At 25.5% G+C, this 14,704-nt stretch overlaps 1 protein-coding gene across 1 annotated transcript; it reads left to right on the top strand.

Moving 5' to 3' along the window:
* The first annotated feature begins 2,510 nt into the window (after nt 1–2,510).
* LOC112596655 lies at nt 2,511–14,309 on the top strand. Its single transcript, XM_025342414.1, has 5 exons — nt 2,511–3,464; nt 8,834–8,966; nt 11,177–11,326; nt 12,520–12,765; nt 14,175–14,309. The coding sequence occupies exons 1-5, from the start codon at nt 2,688–2,690 to the stop codon at nt 14,288–14,290; spliced, it is 1,422 nt and encodes a 473-aa protein (XP_025198199.1). The 5' UTR covers nt 2,511–2,687; the 3' UTR covers nt 14,291–14,309.
* Nucleotides 14,310–14,704: the final 395 nt, after the last annotated feature.

Here is a 14,704-nt window from a genome sequence, read left to right as displayed (position 1 = left end):
ATTTATAAATCCTGATTTTTTTTTTTTTTTTTTGTATAAATATCGATTAAAAATTATTCGTTGGGTAGAAATACTTGAAAATTTAATAAATGACTTTTCATAAGTTATTAATGTTTAATTAAAAAATATCGAAATTTTTAGTCACAATATTTATTTATAATTGTTTAAAGTTAAAATTTTACAAAATCTTAAAAATGTATTATGCATTATTTTGTAATTAGAAATTCATTAACATTGTTATATTTATACCCAAAGTTTTAAAATTTAACACAATGTTATTTATAAGTTGTTTTAATCTACATGAAAAATAAAAATCTAATGGAAATTTAAATATACTTGAAGTTTTTTCAAATTTTTATGATATTGTATGTTCACTTATAAAATAATTATTTCTCCTTAAATTTTAAATAATTTCTTGTATGAATTAAAAATAAAATAACAGTTGATAGTTGAAATGTTTGCTAATTATTTTTATTAAAATTAACCCTTTTTCAACTACTTATAGGCTTAATTTCATTTTTTTTTTTTTTTTTTTGCATGATTGTTGATAAAAATTATTAGCTAGATCGAAATTTTTGGAAATAAATGATGTTCTATAAGTTATTTTTATATTTGTATAAAAATATTAAAAATACATTGGCGCAATTTTTGTACATACATTTGAAGTTAGAATTTTAACGAAATTCATTAAAACATGAAATGTGCAATTAAATTGTACAAAAAGCTCGTATTATATCAAAAGATCCGATCTATGTAAAAATATGCATTAAACATTGTTCATATTTTCATTATTTATTTTATACAAATTTGTGTTTGTTTAATATATTACATGATCAATTAGAACAAAAATGCAACTTCATACAAATCCGTATTCTGATATTTCCCATGATCAAACTAATTTTTTACATTGTTCACAACGTACATGATATAATATATATGTACATTGTACAATTAATGTACGATAAAACAAAATATATAAATCTATTAATACTACTTTTTCTTAAAAAATTATAAGATGCTAATTTATAGCTATTTAGTCAAGTTTAAACTAGTGCAATTAGTAGAAAAAAATTGTTGTCCAAAATTTTAACAGTTATGTAAATTATATTATATTGAATTTTATACCAATCATGTATTAATTAATTTAAAAATCTAGGCTAAGTGTTACATAATACGATATAAATTAATAATGATAATATAAACAGATTATTTAGCAAATCAATGATTACATGATAAGTCACCTAAAAATTTGATGTATTAATGTTTTATACGAGATATATATAATTTAACGATTGTCAACTAATTAGGTAAATATAATCTCATTCAAATACCTAAATATTCACTGCAATGGTCAACACGACTTTTTTAAATCTGTCGTTTACTTAACGTATTTCTAAGTTCAATATACACACGTAAACTTCTAAGTGTATAACATTCAAATAGTAAGCAATACATAATTATACAATCTACTTCAAGTTTTTCGTAAATTAGTAATATTTGACCAAATAAGTATCATATATTAATCTTTATGACTTGTGTACCTTATACTAAATTTCATAAAAACGAAAATTTTTGGAGTTAATTATTCAGTTAACTGGTTGTGTGAAGTACATAAGTTATTATTAATCTATTTTCAAAATATAACTAAAATGTTGTATGTTTAACGGAATAATTACCTTTAATCTTTGTAATCTATAAATATTTTAAACAAAAAACCAAAAAATGTATAGATACCTATAATCACACAATCGAAATTCCAGGTTTAAAACCTTTAAAAATATTGTTTTTAAATATTATAATATGTGCATTATTATATCCTGTTTTTTTAAAAATTATACTTAAAACTTTTACAATAAAAAAAACCAAATTTTTATTGGTTGAAAATGTCTATTTTCTATTTTTAATTTAAGCTTTTGTAGCTGTGTAGGAATTATAACACTATCTGCAATTTGAATTATTTGATGAATTTGAAATATACCAATAAAACGGCGATGCTATAAACTATGGAAACAGACTATGAAATACCTACCTAATTAATAAATAGTTGACTAGAACCTAGATTCGCCATACACATAACACTTCTCATAATATTTATATGTGATGCGTGACTATCGCAGTGGTGGCAAGGTTGTCATCGAGATTATTTGTATATTATTATTATTTTTCGCCTTTAATCGCGTATCAGTGTGTCATGACAATATTACATTATATCTGCTTTAATAATATACTAAATCGTGTAGATGCAGAAAATATTCGATTTTTTCCGATTCCGTTGCAATTTAACACCATTGCATGCTACTTGTCACTCAAACACACACACACACACACACACACACACACACACACACACGTTCAGTTACGAACCGTGCTAAGCGTTTAAGGTGCGGCTAGGCGTGGTTACTATAGCGACAACACAGAGGTGTTGAATCGAAAATTTTTTCTTCGCCTTTTCCAATCACCACTGCCAGTATACGTACACCTGATATAATATACTTACGCGTATACCGTAATCGGCCTCGGGCTACTATTCTATTCGCGCGCACCGATGTCGTTCAATCAAAACATCATAATATACCTAAATATATAAATAACGACCCTATACATTAGTGTCCGTCCACGAGCGCGTGTGTGCGGGCCGGAATACGCGAGTGACGCTCGTTGGGTGAGTGTACAGTCACGTCGTCATTATGGCCGGGCTGGGCGACACGTCGGGTGATATACAGCCGATGGCCGATCACGCCAAGGACATACTGCAGATGACCCGCGACTCGGAGATGATGCAAAGCTACGTTCGTGTGGGCAAGCCCGACGAGTCAGACGACTGTATAGGTGGAAGTAGCGAAGCAAATGGCGTTTGTGGAGGTGGAGTCGGAGGTGGCTTTGGCCGAGGCGAATCGGATTCCGATGATCTAGCCGGAAACCCAGGTTATACGGTCGGCATCGGTGCGGGCGTGGGTGACGATCTCGGGGGTTCGGGCATCGGACGAGTGGGCCGAAAGGGCTGCAGGACGGTAGCGAGCCGGCGTCACGGGAGGCGTAAGGTAGGTGGTGGCGGTGGCAGTGGTGGTGGCGGAGGTGGCGGTTCTTTTGGGGGTGGTGGTGGTGGTGCGACCACGACGTTTGATGAATTAACTGAAGAGTTTAAGACGCGCAAATCGGGCACCGGCAGTGGAGGAGGCGTTGGTATTGGTCTAGGTGGAGGTGGTGGTTTTGGTGGCGGCTGGGCTAAACGACACAAACGCGACTCCCGGTCCAGGCTGCTCGAAGAGGTGTACACGGACAAGGACCGGGCAGCTGCCGTCAACCTGGGCACGCGGGACATCAAAGCGTCTTTGCGTATGAAACGACGACAGGATCGGAACCGGACGCTGCACATACCATCAACGGCTGAGTCACCCACCCTGTTGGCGCTGGCTCGGCACTGCATTAACGATGTGAACGTGTCGCTCGAATTCATCGATAAGGTTAGGACGGAAACGCGGGTCAGGTTGGGTTTAATAACATTCTTATCTAGACTTGCTGTTAGTTTTGACATATTGCCGGTAAAGTTTATTATAATTACACCAGTTTTTGTCGTAATACATTATGGATTATGATGAATTGTCCGTTACGATGTCTTGACATTTTCATCAAATTTTGACACTAGCATTTTCTAGACATGATACACAATTTTCAAAATATTTTGAGTTTTTTGATATTTACAATTTTTAGTTTTTTTTTTATTATTTATAAAATTAGGCCAATATAAAATAGTAAATATATATATAGTAATACTATAAATAAATTACAAAATACCTTCTAAAATAGAGTCTAAAACACTATTTCTATTCAAAATTGTTTTTCATATTCATGCACCTTTTTTATTCGATTTATACTCGTACTTAAGACGTCCATTACAAATATCTACTGGCTAATCGATGACAAGGTACACTCGAAATATTCTAAACAGCAGATCAGTAACTTTCCCAACTTTTTAAATATTTTTTCGACATGATCCAATGAAAATAAAAACCTGAATATAATATATCAATTAAAATGTATACCATAATACTCGTATAATGTTATTTATACGGCAATGTAGTAAAAACCATATAAACAAGAAACTTTTTAGATTGTTAGTTGAAAAATATAGGTTTACACATTTAAAAAAATTTTGGTTCTAACAATTCAGAAATTATTTTAATTATATAAAATAAAAACTGAGTAATCATTTTATTATACATGTATATAAATAGGGCTTATTATAAATTTTAAGATTAAAACTAAACTCTCACTCTATTGTACGATATAACTTGTACCATCGTATAGTAAAGCAGTGTAAACAAGTTTAGTAGTATAAATAGCTTAAAATCAGTCTAAATATTTGAAAATTTCATTGCTCATAGCAAATAATAATATATACATATTAATCCATTCATGGATATAGTGATGGAAATTTTCAACTATTAATTATTTGTAACTTTTTGTAATATTTTTGAATTTTATAAAAATATAATATTCAAACACTTATAAAAAAAATAAGGATAAGGGAGTAATAAACCGCTTTGTTGTAAAATAGGTTTAGTGTATACCTTGTCATTGTGTAAGATACTGTAATAAATGTTTTGATTTTGAATTAAAAATTAAAAAAAAGAAACGATTTTGAACGATGATGACTTGTTGATTTATATTATTAAATATTAAGTATATTTTATGAAATATTAATGATATCACTATTGAACGCATAATACGTATATCGTATAGATTCCTTATAAGAGTTATTTTTGATATTTAAAAATATTAAAGATATGTTATAGGGAAGATTATTTTCTTAAATATTTGAAGTTTAAATTCACAAAAATATACAACTTATTTTATAATTAAAAATAAAGATAATACAGAGTTTTTTTCACACTGCAATCGCCTTATGAATTTATAAGTACAATTTTTTTATAAACATTTCAAGTTTAAAAATAAATAAAATATTTATGCAAAAATAACAATTAAGTTATTTTTCTATAATTTAAAAATAATATTTGAGGGTACTTAAAACTTCTAATATATGTAATTAATAATTTATTTTATACATACTAGAAATACATACAACACATACATTGTTATGTTACATTAATTGACTAAATCAATAACGAGATATACCTATACTTTAAAAGTTTAAACAGTAGAGCGGTTACCTACTTCATCTGTTTTTTTTTACTCTAAAATTATATGTGTAGCCATATAGGTAATATAAAAAATGTCATTAAAAAATAGAACTTTAAACTTTCATAAAAAAAAATAGTCGAAATATTTTCAATGTCTTTTAAATGCTATAAGAAACCTTATATTAAATTATTAAGTATTTTTAACTATCAAATATAAATTGATCATACTATTGGATCAAAAAATAGTCAAGAAATTTAAAATGTTCATAGAAAAGTTCAAATATTTTTAAATTTATTATTTCATACCCTAGAAACTTTAGGTATAAATAATAGAAAAAAAAAGTTTTTCATTTTTAAAGTATGAAAAAAAAAATGAAATAAATTTTTATCGAAATCTGGATTTGCGAGAAGACTCCTAAATAAATTACAATTTAGAATACAGGTGTTGTCTTTACATTTTTACAAATTTTCAATAAACTTTTAAAATAAAACTATTTATCACTGTGTATTTATTAGATAAATTAAAATTATTAAATTAATACAAATATTTATTTTAGAATATAAATAACAATAATATTTATTATTTGATTATATTATATTTATATCTATTAATTATTAAACCTATTTAAATTTTTAAATATTATTAACAGTTCAAATAATTAAAAATATATGTAGTTTAATTATTATGTGTTTTTATATTTTATTAACACGCATTATTATTGTATATTATTTACTACAGTATAAATCATAGGTGACCAATTTGCGACTCGCGACCACGTGTGGCTCTCGTCATTATCAGATGCGGCTTGTGTCTTATTTATAAAATCAAAAATTTAATTGTTTTGGTATTAGATTATAAAAATTTATCAAATTATGTAAAATGTGTCTATAAACATTTTGGCTCTTAGTATTATTTGTCTATATGGCCCTCGAACTTATTCATATTGCCTATTGGCCACCTCTGATATATATAATAATGCTAATATATAAATAAAAACATTGCAACAAATAACTTTTAGATGCACATCAAAATTTTTTTGAATAATGTTAACTTATAACTGATAGCTGTTAACTTTGAACAAAATAATTGTATTAAACCACCGTCTATTTCTTTACGTCTGTATTAATAAGTAACTAGTAAGTCATGTAAGTACTTATATATGAAATAAGTTGTATATGCTAAAAATCTAAAATATTACACGGCTACTTCATGATAAAAAAGAACTTCGTGTTTGGTACGCGAATAAATAAACACGCGCGTACTATTTACTTGGCTTCATGAATTCAATATCAGATAAATCTTAAGTTTTAACGAACACCTTTACAAGTTTATGTTGAGGCTTTCAGTAAGTTTTGAGTTATTCGTGTTGAACACACTAAATGATTGCAATTTTCACACTTTAACTTCACCAATGTTTGTAATGATCGTTTTAAGTAAAGTGTAAACAAACAATTTAATTATGATTTTTCAATCATCTTTGTACTTTTTAAACTTGTTTCTTGGTTCTACGCTTATCGAATTTCAAATTTTATTTTATTTTGTTAAGTTGCTCGTTTCCTCGTTTGATACACGTACAATTATTTTCAGTACCTTATGATCAGAATATAATGTTGTGAGTATGTGTTAAACTTAATAAAGAAAAATTGTAATGACCTATACATTTCACTTTATGCATACGAGGTCAACACTCGTCACTCGATGACCTACGTCAAAATAAATCATATTAAATAAAATCTTTTGAAATACTTACTTGATGCATTTTCATTACATTATTTTATATTTAGTTATAACCACTACAGTCTAATAGAAAATCTGCTATTTTACTAAATAGCGTCATTAAAATAAAGCATATTTGTACTATTTAATTTTACTTACAGTGTTGACTGCTGTAAATTATAATAATTATAATATTGTGACTAATTATCGTAAATTAAAAAATTAAAATTGATATTTTATTTAAATTTAATAATTATAAGTAAAACTTATTTTTGATTTAGTGACATGTTAAATTACCTAATAATGGAAATTTTAAAGAAAAATTATTATATATTATTATCAATTATCAACATTAAAAATATGTTTTAAACTTCTGAAATTTCAAGTACAATTTTACTACTATTAAAATGGTTCGATTTACAAATAAATGATTAATTATTTTTATAATTATGCCATAGTTATATCTTGTGTGCTTACTGCTAGGTCACTAGTACTAGGTACTTTGTAAAATAAACCTATGTCAAATAAGTAGTTTATCATAATATCATTCATTTTTTTTTTTCATTGTTTAAACGTGTATTATTCAAAAAATTCAATACATTTTCTTGTGAATATCATTTAATATTAAATAATATAAAAATGAATTTTTAATATGAATTATAATTTCTTGTATAGATTCCTTGCGAGTCACTGAAATTTATCAATAATTAGAAAACTGGAAATAGTTAAATAATAATTCAATATTTCTGTTTTATGATTTATCTTTGACGACTAATCGTCTGCTTTTATTTTACTAAGCTTTCAAATTTTCAATTAATAAAGTGACATAATACTTATTTTTTTAGATATTATCAACAAATAGACTGAGATAGTTAAAAAGCAAATATAAAAAAATGACAATTTAAATATTTCAGTGACTTCGACAATCGTCAACTTTGCAATTGTATTATATTATTAATGCAATTAGACAATGTCTGCTTGGATACAAAATTCTCCATACATATATTTACTAAATAGTAAATTAAACATTTTTTTCTTTTTTACGTAAAGTAAATAAGAAATAAGACATTTTACAGCCATACAGGATAGTTTTTGATTTATAATCGTAATTAAAGATAATAATTTTCAAAAAAAAAAAAAAAAATGGTTAAAAAAAGGTTAAAAAAAGGTTTTTTTAAAAAATTGAAAAGTAATATATAGCGGAAAAGAAACAATCCAATAAATAATAATGATAGTTGATGATCATAATATTCATAATACATAAAATATTAATGTACTATATAGTATATACTATCACTTAAAGTCTGTATAGTGGATGAATCTTGCAGACTCTATATTTTATTTATAAATTATTATAATTTGTAATATTAATTATTAAGTATTTAGAATTTAGCATTTACTATGTAGTTATAACTTATAAATAGTTAATAGTTTATTTAATACTATTATACGCGTACATCGTATTGATAAATGTAAAATGACAATGAAAAATTTCTTATCTATTTTTTTTTTTTGACTAGGTTTTTTTAATACTTTAATTATTTTAAGCATAAATATAATTTTTTAATTTTCCTAAAATTCTGTTTTCTTATTTTTTTGAAAACTTTGGTATTTTTCAAAAATGTTTTATTTTAATATTTTTTAATTTTTTTATACTTTCCGGCATTTTAATCCCTAATCATAATTGTGTAATTTTTATTTTTTCTGATTCCGAGTAATGGTCATTGTTGATATTAGACACATTTAGTTACTAAAAAATTGATTTACACTGCATACCTATATTTCTTTAAAGATAGGTAATAATATAGAACAATAAATAGTAATACACAGTTAATGGTTTTTCGTGATCAATGATTATTTATTGAGAACTTATTGTATAATGTGATGAATATAGGTAGGATTTCGTATATGTACATTTTTTATAATATTGTATGTACAACTGTAGCAGGTGATCATTTTTTATTTTTGTTTGAAGGCATTGGAGTTGAGCCCCAATGACAAAACGGCTTTAGTTTCTAGAAGCAAATGTTATTTGCTTCTCGGCCAACCACGTTTGGCATTGAAAGATGCTGAAGTGGCATTGAATGAAGACAGTACATATCTAAAAGGTATTATTAGAAAATTATAACTTATACTATCAGCATAAATTACAAAGTAAAAAAAAAATTACCTTTACAACTTCTCGCAGGGTTTGTGTAAATAATATTTTACAATATCTAATCTAAAATGTTAAATTGTATTTTATGTGAATATAATAATTGTCTAACGTGGTGTGGACATTTTTTTAAGTATAAAAAAGATAAGCAAATACTTTTGTTAACTACGTGTGCATAAGTAAGTAGTTACCTATATCTCGTATAGATTCATAAATATATTATAAGTTATATTAAAAAAGATAGCATGGATACTCATAGAAGGATTCCGTTTTCAGCCAAACTAAATTAACATGTTATTTTGTATATTTTTTGAAAGCCTTTGAAACTAAATTCGACAACTGTAATAATTATGATGGACGCACCACATCTCGTATTGTCTCATCAATATCATATAAAGTAATATATTAATAGAATATTTCCCAAAGTATAGATATACGACATATTATTAACTGGTTTTATACTTGATGCACAGCATATATTATAACTAGGTTTTAATAACGGATTTTAATTTAGTATAAAATTATAAATATAAGATAAAATCTATTATATATAATATTAATATAAATAAAAATGTTTTATTCTGAATCATCTAAATAGTCTCTGTGAATAAAACAATTAAAAACGACGTATAATTTGAAATTTTCAAATTAAAAATGACAGTGATTGAATCTTCACATTGCTTTATAAATATAATGGCTGAATTACCTCTCCACATCAACGGTAGTGATGGATGTATATTTCATACACATTATTTTTTTTGGAATGTATTCTATTTCCAAATAAAACTCATATGAACACTGATCGAAAGCATATTTATTAATAAGTAGGTACTACCTATTACCTAAATGAGATGTCTAATCGTTTTCATTTAATGTCAAGAAGTGTACAGACTTAATCATATTATATCGTAGGTACATCGTAAAATACTAAAATAAAAATTCTACAATAATACAGAATACATATATTTATTTTTAAAATATTTAAAATAAAATTAGCATCAGCTTATTTGAATTTAAATGAAACATATACATAATATGTCGAAAATATTCTGATATTAAAACTACATAAAAATATTTATTTAAATTAAACTCCGTTCTCTAATTATAACTTTTTAATTATTTTAGAGTATTAGTATATAATATATATTAATCATTACAGATGTAAAATTTAAAGAATCTAAATTTTAAAATCATTCTTGAAATTTATTATGAGTACCTACTATATAGGTATATAGGTATATACCTATTAATATACAAGTAGGTAGGATATGGTAGGTAAAAATATAATATAAATATCCAATATTAAAAACATCATTAGTTAAACATCAAAATACATTAATTTATTAAATTTAATAACTGTAATTTAAACATATTATTGATAATTTCTAGAATAATAATACGAGATATGAGGGTTTTCAAATAATATCTAAAATATCTACCTAATATAAGTACATTTATTTTGATGGGAAACATTCGCGGTGATAACGGTCGAATTTCACTTTGAAGGATACAGGAACTCCGCCTAAAAAGCTATAAAGTGACCACTAAAGTATTAAACTGAATCCGTAGCAATGATACATTGGAGAAATATTTACTAGCGTTTCTAATAAATTAATTCTATAATAGTGTCGTTAAATAAAATATTTAATTATGATAATGATACAACGGTAAAAAGTATAATTTTATTCATCACCACGATATGTTACTAGAATCTATCTATAATGCGTTTCTGGTTTTTACATAATTTATTAGTTATTTCAGAGAGTCAACTCTATGATCAGGAATTAAAATTTCATACTATGGCCAATGAGGATTCATACTATCTTAATATGATTTTGTGAGTCATATTATAAGTGTGTATTGTAAATTATAATACTCTATAAATCGTGTAAAGTTATATCCACAGTGTCAAAAATTAAAAATTATTGATTTTAACTTATCAGCATCTCCAACATTTTCAGATACATAGTTGATGTGGAAAGTTTATTTTGGTTTACGCCATATGAATACTATATTATACAACAATGATTCTTATAATAAGTTAATGACCCTCCTCATCAGAATTTGAGAATTACTACTGCTATTGAATATACTATCATCGAAATTATCATACACTATATAGTCATGTATTACATAATATAATTTTATTTTTGTATTATGCAGCCATTTATCAGAAAGCGGAAGCACTATACCATCTTGGCGATTTTGAACACAGTCTCGTATTTTATCACAGAGGACTCCACGTTCGACCGGAACTCGAAAAATTTAGGCTGGGCGTGCAAAAAGCTAGAGAAGCCATTGAAAACGCTATTGGTAAGTCCAAAAGTCATCCACGTCGTATGTGTATTACAGTTTGAGTGTAACGATACAATGCTCAATTATGGAGAGGGTGAAGGACTGCACAAAACTTCATTATGGACTATGTTCCTATAATATTTAAACCCGTCCATTAATTAAACATTAACATCATATAATAACTTAACATGTTTTTTTTTAAATCCTTGTATAAATAAATACGTCTAATGTAACTTATTAAATTTTTAACCAATTAAAAAAAATAAAAAATAATTTCAAAATAATGAAATAATGTTTTGAGATAGTGCGTTATTAGTATTTGTTGGTTATTTATAGTATATTAATTTTATTTTATTTTTTTTTTTGTGGTACTAAACTGAGACATTTTTTTATCAACCATCACTCATCATTTTAAAATCTATTAATGTTTTTGAAATTATTACATAATTTCCAGTTGAAATAAAACAATATCCTTTAAATTTTTGTTGTTATAATTTTTTTAAGATTTTACTTTTTTGAATGATCGCATACATTTTTAATTTTGTTTTGAAACAGAATATTTTTTCGGTATATTAATACTTGTTCATGAGATTTTATTAATTAAATATAATATAAAAAATACTTAGTATTAACTATTGACCAGCACTTAAACTGAGACTCAAACATATGTAACATATGCATAAAATCATGAAAATGGCATTACATGTATATTAATGCAAGAAAAAAATTAAATATACAAATACTACACATGATATAATTTTCTATGATTCAGTTAATTATGCAATATAGTATAACTGCTTGGGTTGGTCTAAGTTTTGTAATAAGTTATAAAATACTGATAGCATAAAAAAACATATTTAAAATAAAATCAAACAAGCCCAAAATGTATTTTTCAATACAATTATCCAAAGACTTTTATGTCTTATTTACACAACAACTTCCCAGTTTTTTCATGTATTGTCTTTGTTGTTGTTTAAATTAAAATAATTATTTCTATTAGTACTCCAATATCCAATAAGAATTTATTCTCTGCGGTGAGTAAGGATATTATATATGTTATATTAGTTGTAATTCTATTTAAATATACCATAAGATATCTAATAAAATCATTATTATTATCATCAAAAGATTTTGAAATAATGACTGTTATTTGATAAATGATTCACCCTACATATTTCATACGCCTAAATATATAAGATATCACTGCGCAGGAAAAATGAAGAATACCGCTATCGTGATACAGCAAGTTGGTTGGGAAGACAAACGTCAAGCGACCGTAGCCAGAACAGTAAACGGAGGCGATGGTGGCATAGGTGGTAGCAGAGGATCGACACCGACTGTAACAGGATCGACAACGAGACGCAAGCAAACAGTCACCGCTAAAAGCCAATCGAAAATGCTGCTCAGGGAATTATGCGTAGACAAAGAATATCTGGAACACTTGACAATAGATCCAAGTACTATTATTATATCTAGACGATACAATAGACATTTTTTTTCGTATTTAAAACATTGCATTAGTAGTGGAAAATGTGTTTGTTTTAGTCTTTAGATTATTCTGATTATTTTCATATTTTTTAGGGTATTAAGATCAGAGCTCTAATTGATTTAAATATGATACCATATATTTGATCAAAATATTTAGCCATCATAAAAATGACTAATTACTAGGATTTTAATTTTATATTTGAAGGCAATAAATTATGAAAAAAAGCACTTAAATCCTAAATGTACCCATCAAAAACATATTTTAGGTAATATAGGTACTTTTATAAACGTTAAATAAGCTCTATCGATACGTCTAACAGCAATAATAAAACATACACATTAAAGATAATTTTAAACATGACCATTTAACACGCGTAGTCTTCGCAAGCTTATATCGATTTGTACCAACGTTAAAAGTATAAAATTATTATCATCAATTAATACTAAACACAAAAAATTTAAAAAAGAGAAAAAAGTAAAATAATTTTTACCCATTATCTTAAAAATTAAATGGAACACATTTTTATATGAACTATTTTTCTATTATTATCAAAACAAAAAGACATTTGCCTTCAAATCCAACTATTTTTAATTACCTATTGACTTTCGTTAATTATCGGTTAATATAATATCATATTTGTTAACAGTTAAGAATGTTAAACAGGAAACTTTATGACAATAATCATAAATGTATAATACGACAATCTATTCACTTTTTTAGGATCATTTTTTAAAATGATTAATGTATTTTTAAAAACTTAAGAGGTTTTCATATGTAACAATTAAACGTTTTAAAATAGTATAAACTTAAATAATAATTATAAATACAAATGGTTTACAAACTTTCTTAATGCACTATATTTATATTTTATAATTTTTATGGTACAATGTTTATATTTGTTTATAAGTACCCTGATATATTAATAAACTCGCGATACCTACCTAATGCGCCAGTTGTAATGTACACCAAAAATATATTTTAATGAGTAGGCACAATACGATAACTTATCTTCTTATAGATTTGAATAAAAATTATAAATGTTATTCCTTACAAAATAGAATACCAATAACAAGTATTTTATGGTAATGATTTTACATGAGATTTGGATACAAAAACTCAAAATGAATGTAAAAAAAAAAAATACTGAGTTTATTATGTGAATGAGATTTTTACCAAGAAATTATCATATTATATACTTTTTCACATAAACCCAAACATAATATTGTATTGTATGATTTTATTAATATATAAGTGCAGTTTATTTCTGTGTTCTATACATCAAATTTTTCCCACTGAATATTATAATTTTAATAATTATCTACACCAAATCGGGCTAGCATGATAATAAGTCGTATTTTTTAAAAATTTTTCGTACAGATATTATGAGTGCAATTCAAGAAAACGATAACTATATACTCTCCGAAGCGAAAGATGGCATTAGTTTTTTGAATGGCCGAGAAGAATTTTGGAAACAACAGAAACTTATTAATTAGTTATTGTGAAACCTATAGATCGAAATTAATTAGATACAATTGTACTTAATATAATAAAGTTGATTATAATATTAATTGAAAATGTTTGATTTAATTTTAATTTTTTTTATTATTTATGTAATAAATCATAATGCATATAAAAATTAATACATTTGATTAATCTAAATTAAAATTGATATAAAATTCTAAATTTCTTAAATACCTATGTATACAAAATCTTTTATGAATTTAAAATCACAATATACACATAATTTATAATTTTTAAGATTTTGTCAAAATTACTAATTTGAATGATTATAAAAAAAAATATTGTGGCTATAAATTTTCAATATTTTTAATTAGAAAATAAACAACTATTAGAATAAATTCTTATTTACCATTTTCAAAATTTTTTACCCAAACATAGTTTTTTTT

This window comes from Melanaphis sacchari, unplaced genomic scaffold (assembly GCF_002803265.2).
Source record: "Melanaphis sacchari strain LSU unplaced genomic scaffold, SCAv2.0 Contig330_pilon_pilon, whole genome shotgun sequence".
NCBI classification, from domain to species: domain Eukaryota; kingdom Metazoa; phylum Arthropoda; class Insecta; order Hemiptera; family Aphididae; genus Melanaphis; species Melanaphis sacchari.
The sequence above is the reverse complement of the archived record's forward strand: the minus strand, read 5'-3'. Positions and strand labels throughout refer to the sequence as shown.